General features: G+C 38.6%; 1 protein-coding gene across 1 annotated transcript in view; it reads right to left on the reverse strand.

Moving 5' to 3' along the window:
• rptor (regulatory associated protein of MTOR, complex 1) overlaps positions 1–16,936 on the reverse strand; it is a 425,184-nt gene that overhangs the window by 241,697 nt on the left and 166,551 nt on the right. The window contains exon 4 of the mRNA XM_081381619.1: positions 1,371–1,529. Coding sequence (XP_081237745.1) covers positions 1,371–1,529 — 159 coding nt within the window. The remainder of the gene's footprint in view (positions 1–1,370; positions 1,530–16,936) is intronic.

Genomic DNA, 16,936 nt, shown 5'->3' on the forward strand with positions numbered 1-16,936 from the left:
AGGTAGCTGTCTCTTAGCAATCCCGAACTGCTTCATATCACAGTCATGATAAAAACACTGATGTATTCAGTCATCCATAAACATTATTAGATCGGTCGGCTTGACGTTGACGACAAGATACATAATTCTTAGCAAATGTTGCGTCATCAAACTACGCCTCTGTTATTGTAAAGAGGTTAGCGACCCCTAGCGACGAAAAATTCCATACTGTACGTTTAATGGATCATTAGTTAATATATATTCCCATAGCTAGAAATATGAGATAATGTGCTTCTTAATGGTTACTAATTAACTTAACCATTATGTAATGATTAACAGATCATTATTTAATGTGAAATAAAATGCTTACAAATGTTATTAAACTTTCCATTCATATTTCAAAACACTTGCTGCTATTGAGGTGTGATAAGTTAGGGACAGGTTTGGTGGAATGGGTAGGTTTTAGTGTTGATTAAGGGGTCAACAATGTACAGGGGTCAATTTGATTATTGTATAAGGGTACATGGTTCAAACTGTTTATGTTACATTGTTTTAATTGATTTAACAAGTATTTTCTTGAAAATGTTATTGTTTTCTCCTGTTGATGCATAATTCAAGGAATATCCTGTTTAAAGGAATAGTTTACTTAAAAACTAAAATTCAGTCATCATTTACTCACCCTCAAGTTGTTTCAAACCTGTGTGAATTAATTTCTTCTGCTGAACACAAAATTATATTTTGAAGAATGTCGGTAACCAAACAGTTGATGTACCCTATTGACTACGATTATTTTCCTACTATGGAAGTCAATGGGGTCCATCAACTGTCTGGTTACTGACATTCTTCAAAATATCTTCCTTTCTATCTTCCTACGAATAGTGTTAACATAGATTCAAAATACGAATTAAACTCATTGTTTCACAACATTAGTACATGACTGACTGAATTGAAGTTTGATGTAATTTGTTAGCATTTTATTTACATTACATAATGATTAGCAGATAATTTAAACAAAGCATATTATCTCATAGCTATTTGAATATATAATAACTAATACGATTTATGTCATGTTTCTTAATGATTTATTAAGGAAGTTTTTAATCATTGCAAACCATCTGTCAAAATCATTTATAGATTTTTAAAGTGCATGATCATATAAATTGAAAGTTAAATGACATTTGTACGAATTTTAATTTGTTAAATAATGATCTGCTAATCATTCTAATTAAGTTCATTAGTACACATTAACAAGCACATCATCTAATTTTTTAGCTGTGTGAATATATATTAACTAATGATCTGTTAAGCATTATGTAATGTTTGTTAATAATTTATAAAGTGTTACCAGTTTTTTTTTATTTGCCCATTTGTCCTGATACTTTTTGCCTTACCTTATTGAAGACCCAGATCTCTCCATTGACGGTGGGTCGAGGCACCCCATGGCCATTATAATGAAAGAGAACACGTTCCTCTTTGGCATTTCTCCGTAGTGAAGTGCACAACTTCTTCACCTCATCAACTGTAGGGTCCAAACTCTGCTTATAGCGGGCCTGGAAGAGAGAGGATGTTAGATGACAATGACAACCAGAAAGAACATTAATAAATCAGAATGTGTCAGCAAAGATCTAAAAACATCTGAGAAATACTTATAATATAAAATGTAAACATATCGATTAAAACAGATTGAAATTCATCAACCCTTACAAATCAATCTACTTTAAAATCTACAGTTAAAAGAATCTGCTACAGCCAGTGAAAAGAATCACTGTAAAAAAAAAATTATCATGATTTTAAAGGTAAAAATGCTACGGTAAAAACCTGTTAAACGTACAGTTTGTAAATTTTCCGCTGCTAGGGGTCGCTAACCTCTTACAATAACAAAGGCGTAGTTTGATGACACAACATTTGCTAAGAATTATGGATCTTGTCGTCAACGTCAAGCCGACCGATCTAATAATGTTTATGGATGACTGAATACATAGATGTTTTTATCATGATTGTGATATGAAGCAGCTCGGGATTGCTAAAAGACAGCTATCAGCTCCACACGTCGCGTGTCCCACGGATATAAAGGAATATGGACATTTCATTGTAACGAACTACACGCAAGTGCAGAATTACTAATCACAGGTCAGTTTATTAGACAAATTAAACTTGTGAGGTAACGCAGCGCTGTTTCACTTGGTCTAACATTACACTATCACACTAAACTGCATTTGAATGTGTTGAAATGTATGTGTTAGATTGTCTGTATGAGACTAGCAGTAAGCTAGATCAACATTAGAATAGCATACAGATCATATTCTTACATTTTATCATTGTTGAACAATATAACATTGATTAGTTTTATGTAAATGTGCTCACCTGTTTAATAAAGTACATGTAGGAGCGGTCGAAGTCTCGGACGTGGAGCTCTCGTTTATATACTGTCTATGGGAGCTCTAGGCATCTCGAAAACGCAGCGCTGATATTGATTCTCGTTTTAGTACTCCTTTTTTATCCAAAGTCTGCTTGCCATGGTCCATAAAGTTTGAACGAAACAACAACAGCATGCAAATAGACATTGCAAACTACACAGTTGTCCACGTCTGTCGCCTTGGTTACTATCAGAGGGCTCTGGTTGCTATGGCAGTACGAGCGGAAACCAGGGACAACGCGGATATGACGCCATTGACGGTGACAAAACGTAAATAAAGAAACGTGACGTGTCTTTGAATTAAATTACAAATTTCTCCTGGTTTGAAAGTTGTTGGAAACAGTCGGGATAATGTAAGTACACAACTAAAAAAATATAACATAGATATAGTGATTTTTGCTATTTTTAAAGCAAAAAAGTTACATATTGTGCCTTTAACTGTGAACCTTTTATATATTAGTATTTACCTTCTCAGTTTGTTGAAAAGCTGCTTATGATAAGCTTTGATTCATCATGTGACTAATCACAACCTATTTTTGGTGGTTGTTAATCTATTACAAAGTTACAAAACAGTATATTATATCAGTTAATGAAATCCGTTTTGTTTTGTTTTTTACTGTAAATTTAAGTTAAATCTGTCAAACCTAAAATGTTGCTACTATATTTTTACTGTAAATTTCTGGCGACCACAGTGTTTTTTTTATTTTATTTTTTTATTTTTTTTTTATACATCACCAACCTGCACTACATAAGCCCCTTTCACACAGCGCGATGATCCCGGCAAATTGCCGGGAAATTGCCAGAACGCATTCTGTGTGAACGCAAACACGAAATTCGGCACAACACCGGCACCGATGCCGGGTTGGGGACCTAGTAGCCTAACATTGCTGTGTTCAGTCCCAGAACGCGCTGTGTGAACAAAAGCCGTCATCAATGCTGTGTCGTAATGATGACGCTGAAGCTGGGATCGTTCGCCAGCTGTGAAACGGTACGTAATGTGCTAGTTTATGATCGAATCAGAGAAAAAATGCACAAACGTGGAGAGAAATCGCAGCTCATAAGCAAACTTAAGACGCTGCTGAGACATTACGTCACGTCGATGTCACGTGTCTTTACGGGATTTTTACGGCTTGTGTGTGAACGCACTCTCTGATTCCCGAAAATCACTGGCAGTGTGAATGAACCAAAATCAAACGAACCCGGGTCAAATCCCGGGTCACTTTACCTGTGTATTTTCCGGAATCTCTGTGTGAAAGGGGCTATAGACACTGGCTATGGAAATCCCCATATGAGTAAAAAAACATGACTAAATATCGTACCACTTAAAACAAGCTCACTAAAATCTCCCATCAGGGCACAGTAGACAGACACATGATGAAACAGACCAGCAGTAATAGCCATCTAATTCTAGATAGATAGATTGAGAAGAGAGAAGGTCAGAAAATATAGGTTTGAATATTGAATATGAGTTTCCTGACTGAGCATTTGTACCAGGGCTTTAATAATGCATTCAGAGCTATCTTTTCTCACCATCCATGGCTGTTTATGGTGCTGAGTGTGTGTGTGTATGTGTGTGTCTTGGGAGTGAATGTGAATCAGGACAGAAAACGGTTGAAAAAAATCAAATAAGTATATGACCATTATTCACTGCACTGACATAAACTAATCTCTCTATCACTATTTTATGTTATTCATTATCATGCTTTCTTTTCTAATTTTGCCCCAAAAGAATTATTTAATATGAAGTTTATGCTTCAATTGTCTGGCTCAAAATCTCAGCTCAACAAGCTGTTTGCGTGTGTGTGTGTGTGTGTGTGTGGTATAGCATAACTCTTGAGTGAGATGTTGGTGTTTGAAGCCTCATTTCCCATTCCCATTGACATACACTACAGGTCAGTGTGTGTGTAGATTTTGCCACCATTATGAGGACCAAATGCCTCCACAAGGACAACAAATCGTGAAAATCACCTACATTGTTGGTGCCGGCGAGAAAAAACTGTCCAACAATAAATGTCCTAAAGAAAATGTAAAAGTATTTGTGTGAGGATTAGGTAAGAATAGGTTTAGGGTAGAAAATAGCTCAGCATAAAAAACACATCAGATATTGATGGAAATCCCCTACCATGACAGGACAAAAGTGTGTGCAGAATAACTCATGATCAAGCTGAGTTAATGTCTTAGATAAAGATATTACAATTGTGGACCAGGGACCAGTTGCATTAACACATCCACTATGTTAAGACTAGTCTGACAAGCTAGCAGTTAGCCAAGGGGTATAATCAGTCAAACTTTTTGGATTCAAATAACATCAATCTAAGTTATGTAATTAGCCATGTTTACAGCCAAAATTGAGAATTTAATTTATTGTTTAAGAGAACAAAATGGTCACTTCCTGATAAACTGAAAAATGGAAGTTGCTGCAGTAGGAGAAGCCACTGTAAATAATAATTTTCATATTGCCCATAATAAATGACTTGCGTTTTGTCCGCACGCTCTGAGGTGCATTAAACACAGTCATGTTATCTTGCTTTTGGAGGTGGATGGCATGATGCTCATTTTATTATGGGGATGAGGATATATAAAATGGATGTAACAGTGAACTATTCCACCTTTTTCTACCTCAAGCTCTGAGTAACCTACTGATGATTGGTTACAATATATATATATATATATATATATATATATATATATATATATATATATATATATATATATATATATATATTTTTTTTTTTTAGTGTAGTACATTTTTTTTACAATATGATTTATAAATCACAATAAAAACAACAGTAGTTGACCACTGTGTTGTACAAAACCTTGCTAAAAAGATTTAAAGATAAATAATTTAGACTGCAATGCAGTGAGAAGGAGAAGAGTATCAAAACACTGATAAGTGATGGATCCTTATAGGGACAGTTATAAGCCTGAGTAAAAAAGAAAGGTTTTTAACTTGGATTTAAATTCAGATTCTGAAGAAACTAATCTGAGGGAAACCGGAAGACTATTCCATGGTTTTGACCCAACAATAGAAAAAGCAAACAATCTGTGTATTTAGATTTAAAAGATATAGATATTTAGGAGCCGATCCACTCAGAGCTTTAAAAACAAGTAGTAAAATTTTAAACTCAATTCTATGACAGACTGGCAGAGGGTGCAAAAAGAATAATACAGGGGAGATATGATCAGATTACTGGGTGCCAGTAAGACATCTTAAGCTTCTATAACTGGTTTTAATTTACTTATATTGCTGCTTTCTTTCACTTTGACAAAGTAGCAAAAAAAAAAGAAAAAGAAAAAAAAAAAGAAAAGAAAGATCTGAAACCACAGATCCTTGATTATTTTGCAAAAAAAAAAAAGTTCATGCCAAACGTGAATGGCACTAGCCTAACAGTTGCACTTGAGTGTGCCGGTATGACTTGAGATTCTGTCTGTTTGTTTTGTTTTTAGTTCTTGTGTACATTTTCAGAAGGTAATTTGGAATAGGTTGTTTGTAAATTCCAATTTTTTTTCTTTTTTTTTTTTTCTTTTTTTGAGTTGGGGATATTTTTACTGTGTAAAAATAATGACAATAACTCAATGGTTCATCACACAAATTTACCCAATTCGTGCCTGATATAGACCTGCCTAAAGTATCTGCAATCCATTCTCACTTATTGTTCACACCCTCTGACACTTTGGCTACGTTCACACTGCAAGCATTAGTGCTCAATTCCTATTGATTGCTCAGATTCGATTTTGTATAGCTGTTCACATTGTAGTTTTAAATTTGGCCAATATCAGATTCCAGTGGGAACAGGTCATGGTCCTGAACTAACCCGCATGCGAAAAAAAACGCTAAGAAGATGTTGCGCAGCACGCTGTCACACCAAAGTAAAAACGGAGAACATTAAAGTAAGTGATTACAAGTTTATTTATTGTGTGATCTGCCGCGGAAGCTAGCGAATTGATGCACAGGCAATTTGGAAAAAAGATGAGGATACGAAAAAAGAGCAGTAATTAAACATTTATTAAAAAGAGCCCTTGTCTTTTGCTTGTATATAGAATAATACTTACAGGCTGGCTACTTAATACTTACACTGACTACATTTCGCAACTGTTTTGATAACATCGGCTACGTACAATCTTTAAAGTGATTCCCATGATCGAAGAATTGCGACGAATGTTGCTCTAGACTAGTGAAGTAAAAGTCGCATGAATTCCGATATGACTGTTCAGACTGCGGTCGCATTGCAAAACATCTGACCTGATCGTATTATATAGGCTATAGTACCACATACGGAAGTGGCACATATGGCATATATCATATGGCACATAATCACATATCATGTGCTTTTTGAACCATGGATCCTGGTCCTGCGTACATTGCAATATTGATGCTAAAACAATATATTTTGCAGACCTACTGCGGTAGTCAATGAATAATAAAAATGGGTTAGGGACTGTTCGTTTTTTATTTAAGCAGCTACCTGTGGAGTTTTGAGATCTATAGTCAAAATAGATTTGACCCTCCCTTCACCAGCAATACATTTTTCTATAACCCTTCAAAATGATTGTGAAAAAGGCATGACCCTCCCCGATAATTTATTGATTACTTCTGTACTGGTTTGCGATTGGCAAAGATGTTCAGATAGCCATTGTTTTTTTTTACAAGCATGACAAATGACTTAACCTCATCTTATACATCACACTCCACTGTTATGGTGGCCATTTCAGTAGATTTACTCACTAACATTGTTGTGGAAACACAATTAGCATGAAAACTAAAATATGGTAGTATTGTGCTACAGCGCACATTCTATCAGCTGCAGTTCTGGCGCCTCAGTCCCAATACTGTAAAACTCGGCGTACATTCACATCACATGTTAATGCAGTGGTAGAGTTACACTCACAGGACACTTATTCGCAATCACAAAAGTTTATTATTTGCTCGTGCTTTAAAGCTTTGCTGGGTAAACATTTCATTGGTGTTCTGTTCTGACATGATGCACTTTTTCTGAAAAAAGCGCGCACGCACTGTCAAACAGCGCCAAACTGGGTTTTTGTTGGGTCAGACCCATCTGCTAGCGATGGGGGGCCGAGACTGAGAAAGCTACATGGAGCTACATGGAAAAATATGCACCAAACAAGCCACTTTGAAATTTTGCTGTTTTCATGAATACAAAAGTTGGGTGACCTTCCCCCTAGACTAAAAAAAGTTGGATGACCCTCCCCTCAACAAAGAATAAAAAGACACGACCTTCCCCTATTTTCTTCCGGTGGTCCATTCCATAAATACCGAACGGTCCCTTAAAGTCCGCGTGAACCGGAAGTTGCAAAGGACTTTTCTCCAGTGTTGTGACGCATTTCCCAGTGAAACGGAATATTGAACCGAGGGCAGGGTTTTACTCTAGCGCTCCTCCTCTCCATCTCTGCTCATAACAGACTAACGGTTTGAGGGGAGTGGTTAAGCGTTGCCCAAACCAATTCCTCAAACCTACGTCATCAGAGAAGGTCCTCCAATGCAGAGGGGAGGGGCATTTTCAGATTTTGATTAAAGATTATGAAGCCAAAACATTTTTTTGTGTGGATTGACTTGCATGGATGAATTGTTCACCACAAAACGATCAATTTAGGCAAACAAAGTAAATATGGTCAATTTTGATTTCATGAGGACTTTAAGAATGTTTTTTTTTTTTTTATCGTACATATTTCACCTTTAAATATTTCGTCAAATTTGATTATGCATTCAACTGTGAATATGAGTAGTACTAGTTAGAGCAAAAGTCAGAGCAAAAAAATGGTAATAAATCTGCAGATTCTGTATGGGTCTGCTAAGCATGTTTTCTGCTTCTGAATGAGAAATGTAGCCACTGCATTTCAATTGTGGAAATTTTCAAAGATCACTGTGGGTTAGAATGCTCCACTCTGGCACTTGTGCAGCACTTTGAACCAGTCAAATCACTCTCATTAAAGCACTTCAGCAGAATTGTGACCATGCTGCCACTTCACAAGGCATGTAATTGGCTGAACAGTTTGTCCAAGTGTGTGAGAGTGAGTCAGAAGTAGGTCTGAACCAGATGAGGATCAGGATTGAGAGACACGTCACGTCATCTTGTCCTCCTGTCCAAATCTGTGAGTCACATTTCCTCACACATACATAAACAAGAGCTGTTGGAAGCTAAATAATGTTTGAGTAAGTGACATTATTATGGAACTGGATAGAGTCTGAAAGCAGTCAGTGTGTGTGAGGTGACGAGAGCCAGAGAAATGAAAGCGTAATTCACAACACGCACACACAATGCTTATCAGATGATTGTGTAACACCACAGCAGGACGGATGCTCAACTGAAGAGGATGTGATATGAACATGAGCTTTCTACATTGGAAGAGGTTTAGCACATACAGGTGCACATCTGTGTTAAACATATATATATATCCTATAAGAACATTCTAGTTCATTAAAAAAAATTCTGAAAGTGTCTTTGTCATTTAAAATATATTAAATGCAAATTGACTTAGGGGCCCACAGAAGCACTTCCAATTACATCTGCAGGGCTGAATTATATGCTGAACATTGATATTCAGAAGAGATGTGTTCAATTCTGGCATTAACTCCATCAGTCTGATCCTGATTCATTTCAATACAAAGCTCTCCTTGTCAATGAAACCTCACATAATCTCATGTTCTAAACACACTCGCTCTTCAACTAGTTCATGAAAATCAATTCCAGACCAAAACCTAAAAAACATTATTAAAGAAATTGATAAAAATCTAAAACACACTTCAAATATAACTCGACCCTTAATGAAACCACTAAATTGGCAATTTATCTATTAATTTAAAAAAGAAATTAATAGATAAATCATCTCAGAATACAGATTAAGAGACCATGATCTAGAAATAGAGAGAGGAAGATGTAAACAAACATGGACACAGAGAGAGCAGAGCATCTGAAGAGGATGACCAGTGTTGCCAGATTGGAAATGTCCAAGTATCGTACCAGAAGCTCAAAATTATCGTATTTGGAAGAAAATTATCGTACACGAGTCAACGACATGAAAATGACAGACATCCCAACCTGAAAGCCCACCCGCACTTACATTTGATTGGTTGGGTCCTAACATGCGCTTCGTGAGGCACACTAGCACACACACGCAAGGTCTCTCGCTCCCTCTCTCTACTCGTGCTTCCCCCGGTAGATGTAGAATCCACAGCTACATCAATGAGAAGCCCTATGATTACAACGACCATCATTTGAAGTGTCACACAGTTCTGAAATTATCGTACATTATAGGATTTTTTCCATTATTGATCGTACATCGTACAGAGGTCAAAACTATCGTACAAATACGATAATCATCGTACATCTGGCAACACTGAGGATGACTGAACAGCTGCACTAGTTGCAAAATTTGTGCGATATGGATTTAATTTATTTCTTAATTTACTATGCTAGATATGACAATCTTTTTTTTTATTATTATTATTACTTATGATATATTATTATATATTATTACATAATATGTTAATGCTTCATCAACATTGTGCTACACAGTCATGCTAATAAAGCTAATTTTAAACTGAAAATTTAAATTGAAAATTTTAAACTGAATAATCCAAAATTGAGACAACAGAGGATTACTAGATTGTGTTTTCATGTTTAAAATCTTTTAACAATGGCTTCACATGTGGCAATCAGAATTTACAGTAGAAACTTTCTGTTTTAAAGCCATTTTATACTGGACTGACTATTTATATTCAATAGTATTAATCCTAAGATTAATGTGTCAGGTACAGCAGTATTTTATTGAGCAGTGAGCCCACACGTGCACATCACAATATTCAAGAACATTTGCAAAATGTTCTGCTTCAGCAGATAAATAAACAAACAAAAAATAAATAAATAAATAAATAAATAAATAAATAAAAAAGCTTAAAGGATGTAGTGCAAGATAATGCAGTTACAAGTGTATCTCCTCTTTGCAGCTCTATTGATCTCGGCAGACTGGATGTGATGCCACTGAAGTCTATTAGGAGCTAAGGAGCAATGTTTATATGTATGGTCACATTAATATCTCTGTAAATCTACACCTGAATCTACTGCAGTTTGTGTGTCATTTGGGACATTTGGATCTGGACGTACACGTGTGCACCATCTAAATGTGCTGATAAGTTGATTTCTGTATGCAACTGTATCCAAATAATTAAATCAGTTGTATTTGTATAATTAAACTACAAAGAGTGCAATAATAAAATTAGTTCAGAAAAAAAAATACTGAATGTACTGCATGTACATACACATAACAGTCCTAATATATTTCACTGCCCATTACAAACAATACACATTCACACTCCAGATCCATTCAAACTAGAACTTGAATGCACCATATGGTCCTAACCCTGATATTGCCTGAACAAAAGTGGTCTAATTGCACAATAGGGGTTTTCGTACCGGATAGTTCTAGGAACCAGCCACTAGGATGGTTCCCGAGAACTAATGATTCCCCTAGGAACGTTTTGCTGGTAGCATTCGCACCGCCAGTAGGAACTCTGAAGTGACGTAAGCCACACTTGTTGTGACTTTTATTTTGATGGCGTTGAGAACGAGAGAGCCTTAAAACACAGTGCTTGCATTCTCTGTGTTCATTAGTTTACGATCTGTCTAACAGTCCTGTCTAATATGTTATTAGATAGAACTGTTATACATAGAAAGACAGTATATGAAAAGGTATTAGCAAATACCGTGAGGTTGATGTCCAGTCTTGCTAGCTGAGCAGAAATACATAATCACGTTTCTCTTGGTCTCCTAAAAAGTTGCGTTGGATTTTCTCCTCAAAGTAAAGGTTAATAGGCGCATATATTTTACTGTTTTCCATGTCCGTAGAGTTAGTGTCTGGAGTAAATATATAGACTATAATCTGTGTGTTTACACAGCCTTTTTTTTAAATGGCGGGTGCTGGTGTTTCGTGTGCATTCGGTCAATCCCTGTACACTAACGTCAGGCGGCTGCATATATGAAAAAAAAAAAAAAAAAAAAAACCTAACCCTAAAAAAAAAAATTCTAACAAAAGGTTTCTCAGATGTTTTTTGTAGTATTACGTGTCCTTAATAACATACTAAAAGATTACCAATGTTTGACCACTAGAAAGGTGTAATTTTCAAGCCCTTAAAATGTCCTAACTCCTTCATTATTTGACCTAGTCAAGTCATCTTGGTGCCTTACTCCATGATTTCTGGGTCTATGAATCCATTAGACTTGTCTAAATTGCACTGACATGATTACATACTTATGGAATACATGATTTTGTGAGATTACTGTGAGGTTTTATCTTTGTTTGGGGTGAACCAGAGACATTCAGCCTATGTCATGTAACTCCTACTCAGTACGTGTTTTTGGACACATACCCTTTTTTTTGCTAAAACACAGACTTGGCATTCAATGTAAAAGTTATTGCACCCAAAAGTAACTTAAATTGGAGTTGTATAACTTTAATCATAAACAACTCTGAATTAGCCCGAAAAGAGGCCTGTGTGTGAACCCTCTAATTTCATTCATTTCAATTTGAATAAGGTAATACATGTAATGCATCCTCTATAGATGTTTTTAAGTATAAAGGTGGCATTACACTAAACCTCAGGTTTAGTAAAATTCAGGTAAACCTTCAGACTTGAACCGCAGTTTCTTCGGCTGCTACTTCCTCGTCCCAAAGAAGGATGGGGTCTGCGCCCCATTTTGGACCTGCGTCGTCTCAATTTTCCCCTTTACAAAGGGAAGTTCAAGATGCTGACGTTGAAATCCTGGCACAGATTTGAACAGGGGACTGGTTCGTCACCGTGGACCTGAAGGACACCTATCACCACATCCACGTCATTTCCAAGGCACAGGAAGTTCCTCCGGTTCACCTTTGGGGGAAAGACGTATCAGTATCGGGTCCTTCCATTTGGTCTAGCTCTGGCTCAGCGGACATTCTCCAAATGCATGGATGCAGCTCTGGCCCCCTTGAGGCTCCAGGGCATCCATGTGCTAAATTATGAAGACGACTGGCTCATTCTGGCTCATTCCAGAGAGTTGGTGTGTAGTCACAGGGACGTCCTTCTCCACCACCTCTGGTCTCTTGGTCTCAAGTTGAATGCTCAGAAGAGTGTCTTAACTCCTTCTCAGCAGACCACTTTCCTGGGTGTCTAACTCAATTCTCTCTTGATGCAGGCCCGTCTGGCCCCTGCTCGAGTTTCCAGTCTCCGTGCGTGCTTGGCCCGTTTCACGCTCGGCCATCATGTAGCGGTGGGCATATGTTGCAGGCTTCTGGGGCTCATGGCAGCAGCCTCTCCTCTGCTGCCCTTGGGTCTCCTTCATATGAGACCATTCCTGTGGTGGATGAAACTCAGGGGCATCCACCCTTCTTGGTCTGCCTTCCGCCTGCTGAGAGTGTTGCGCAGTTGCCTTTGCGCTCTTTGGATGTGCAAAGACTCCCCCTTTTGACAAGATGGGTGTAGTTTGCCGTCGCCAGGTTGTCACGACGGACGCCTCTTTGAGTGGTTGGGGTGCAGTCTTCGTGAGCCTCCCTGGCGATTTACATGGAACACCACTGCCATGTTGCAGCAACACCACTGCCTGTCGAGGGTGGATGCCACCCTCGACAGGCATGCGCACTGCCTCCTCCTTTGGGCTCAAGACAGGTTTCTTTTGCTGAGAGCAGTTCACGTTCCAGGGGACCTGAACGTCGCAGCGGACTTTCTGTCGAGACAGAAGTTCAAGTCGGGGGAATGGATGTTGCACTGCCAAACAGTGGCTCAAATTTGGAGCATGTTCGGCGAGGCGGACGTCTTTGCATCGCAGAGCTCGACACAGTGCCCTCTGTGGTTTTCCCTGTCTCATCCGACGCCTCTGGAGATAGATGCCCTCGCTCATCCGTGGCCTGAGTTGAGACTGTATGCATTCCCTCCGGTCAAGCTAATCCCTGCAGTCCTTTACAGTGTGGAATCCGCCTCCTTCTGGTAGCCCCATTCTGGCCATCCCAGACGTGGTTCTCGGAACTGAGCTCCCTGGTGGAGGGGTCCCCTTGGCAGATTCCTATCAGGAGAGATCTGCTGTCTCAGCTCCAGGGAGGATTTGGCATCCTCGACGCGAGATATGGAGGCTGTGGGTGTGGCCGATAAAAGGCAATCGCTAGCGACAGTGGCATCTGGTCTTCCCGCTGATGTTCAGGAGACCATTGATTACGCTCGTGCGCCTTCTACTAGACGGCTGTATTACTCTAAGTGGAAGGTTTTTGAGTCTTGGTGTTCGGCTCATGCAGTGGACCCAGTCAGCTGCCTGGTCGGTTCAGTGCTGGAATTCCTGCAGGATAAATTTGTGGCTGGAGCAGCTGCTACCACCTTGAGAGATTATGTCGCGGCTATCGCTGTGGCACTTGTCATCTCAGAAGTTCGTATGCTTTGGGGATGGTCACCGAGGGCTCGCCGCCTCTAAGCACAGGATCTCTCACAGGTCTGGGTGGGAGATGCAATTTCCCTGGCTTATGAGGTGCAGAAGCTTCCTTCACCTCTGGGCGTTAAAGCTCGCTCTACTAGGAGTATTGCGTCCTCCCTGGCTCTTTTCAAGGGAGTTCCTTTAGAGGATATTTGTGTGGCGGCAGGTTGGTCCTCTCCGCACACTTTTATTAGGTTTTACAACTTGGATTTAGATGTGGCCCCTGGTTCCCGGGTTCTTTCTGTTTGAACTGGTCACCTAGGTCCTAGTTGAGTTTGGTCTGGCAAAAAAAAAAAGAAAAAAAAAAAAAAAACCTATAGGAAAGTTCCTTGTTGGGCCAGATCCGGCAGCACTAAGCTTGGCGTGTGGTATATCGTTCCCATTGCGTCATCGCTACGCAGCGTCGAGTGAACCTATGAAAGAGAACGTCTCGGGTTACTTGCGTAACCCATGTTCTCTGAATAGGGAACGAGACGCTGCGTTCACTGCCAAGCTCCTCTTGCTACCGAAGGAGCTTCTTCTTCATCGGTGGAAAATCTGAGGAGCAGATGGTGCATTCACTGTATAAGAGTGAGTGACGTAGCCCCGCTGAGGAGGCGCCCGCGCCATCAGCTAATGAATTGGCATGATTCTATACGGGTTCAGACAATCAGCACATGCCTTCACGTGGCAGCCCTGTTTTGACTAATTTTACAGTACCACACATGTTCTAATGAATTTATTCTTTATTGGAATCAAAAGAATGGTTATGAACCACAGAAACCACCAACACTAGACAAAACGACATGAGAAAGGAGAAATATGCAATTACATAAGGGAAATTGTACTTATTTTTTCACATAAATATGATTGTAACCAATTGCTTTAATATATAATTGTACTTGTAATCACTTATACATCATGCAAATATGCTAATTAGAATATTACATGTCCCAAACAAGTATCAGAAACCAGTATTCCTGGTCTAGGAGGAATACAAAGGAGTAATGGTCATTTTAAGGACCCGACGGCCGCCATTTTCAAAATGGGGCCTTTCTTGGAGTCAAACTTTGGTAAACTTTTAGTATGTTTTTAAGTACATCTGATACTACTGTAAACCTCTGAGAAACCTTTGTTTAGATTTTTTTTTGAGTCAAGCCATATTTGCAGCTGACTATAGTGCTGGTTTAGACCCTATTCTGAAGTAAGTGCTAAATTAGTTCCTCCAAAAGGAGTTCCAAGAACTAAAATCGTTCCTAGTTCCTGCGGTGCGAACACACCGACATCCGGGTACTTTCGCCAATAGTTCTAGGAACTATGAAAAGGTTCCTCCGGTGTGAAAGCCCCTAAACACTTGAGGGGGCAGGACGGGAACTGTGGGAACATAATCCTTAAGGAAGAAAATCATAAAAGTAGGAAAATTTGTTTGCCGACACGATCCAAATTCTACCATCTAATGGCGGAGATTGGTGGTTCTGCATATTTTCTGGTGGTTGTTTGAAAATTTTACAAAAATACAGGTTTCTTACCTGTATAACTTTTCAATTTAAATGTTATGTTCTAGTAACATGCTTTCTACATTTATTTAGCTCACTTAAGGTGCTTTATAATTTAATTTCTCGATATATATGTATATAAGACAAATAAAAAAAGAATGGACTACCACACTTTCTATCTATAAATGTCCTTACATTTAAACAAATCCGTTCTAAACAGAAAACAAAAGAAAACAGACGCACACAAAAAACTTCACTGCACAAGCTTGTCACTGTCTGACAACTTCTTGCCCTGTTTTAATTAAGACATACTGTCTGATCCGATGATTGGTCAAAACATTGGTGGTGCATTGACATTTGAGGATTTATTTTCAACACACAGGAACCTATTTCCTCACTATCAGGTTGACAAACTGCATTAGCTAAGGAACAACAGAATCACCTGAGATCTGCTGTTCTAAATCAGTGTGACATAATGAAGTGTTTTAAGCTGCCCTAATTAGATCAACTTCAGACAAGAGAAATCAAAAATAACTTCAGCTGAATTCTGTCCATCACCGATGACAGAGCGACAGATGGATAAATGGTACGTATGTGCACGTATTAATGATCCAATTACTACTGCTGCAAGTCTTTTCTCAAAAAACAAAAACAATAATAAACAAATAAAGATTTAGGTCAGAGCTGTCACATTGCAAAACTGAAATGAGAAGGACAGCTTGAGCAGTATTAAGCAGGAACTAGGAAGCACCAAAGTTCAATAGTACTGTAAGCTCCATTCTCATATTATCAATACATTATTGTATGCTGCATTATTAGTCTGTCCCAAGGTATAGTATGTTGCAAACGGTATGTCAGACAGCATATGTTTTGGTTGATCGATAAACACATCTTTATACATACAATTGCCATTAACCCTTTTCACAATGCGCTTAAACCCTGGGTTATCGACATTCTAAACCTAGCTTTTAACCCCAGGAAAAGGAATGTTTCACACTTGTAATTTAGAAGTGGGGTTAGCACTACTTTTTACACAGGGTTATGAAACCCTGTTCCAGAGTAGGATTAGCACCGCTTTTGCGGTGTAATCCCCGCATTGCAGTTCCAAACTAGTACAGTGTGAAACAATGCTGCGTTAGAATGTTACGGCTAGATGCTTAGCCCAATCGTGTGACCGTGTTCTTTCGACAGTCAATGAAACACAGTGTGTTGAATAAACAGTAGTTGTAGTGTTTGAGGGAAAAAATTCAAATGGAAACGCAGAAAATGCATCAGTTGGAGTGAAAAGGTTATAAGCAGTGTAAAACATGAAGCAAAATGACCCAGATTGTATCTCATAGTTTCAGCATTCTGTGGAACTCATTCTCACCTCAGGACTGTATTTTTCCCCAGACTCTTTAATGGCATGTCGTTGACACAACTCACAATGCAGCTAATATTTACACTAAGTAATGAAGTCTAGAAGAACAACTGACAACTTTCATACTAGGAGAGTATGTGCTGCCCATATGGCTTAATTTAAGGTCCCGTTATATGCCCCTTTTCACAAGATGTAAAATAAGTCTCTGATGTCCCCAGAGTGTGTATGTGAAGTTTCAGCTCAAAATACCCAACAG

This window comes from Scardinius erythrophthalmus, assembly GCF_964197995.2.
Source record: "Scardinius erythrophthalmus genome assembly, chromosome: 12".
NCBI classification, from domain to species: Eukaryota; Metazoa; Chordata; class Actinopteri; order Cypriniformes; family Leuciscidae; genus Scardinius; species Scardinius erythrophthalmus.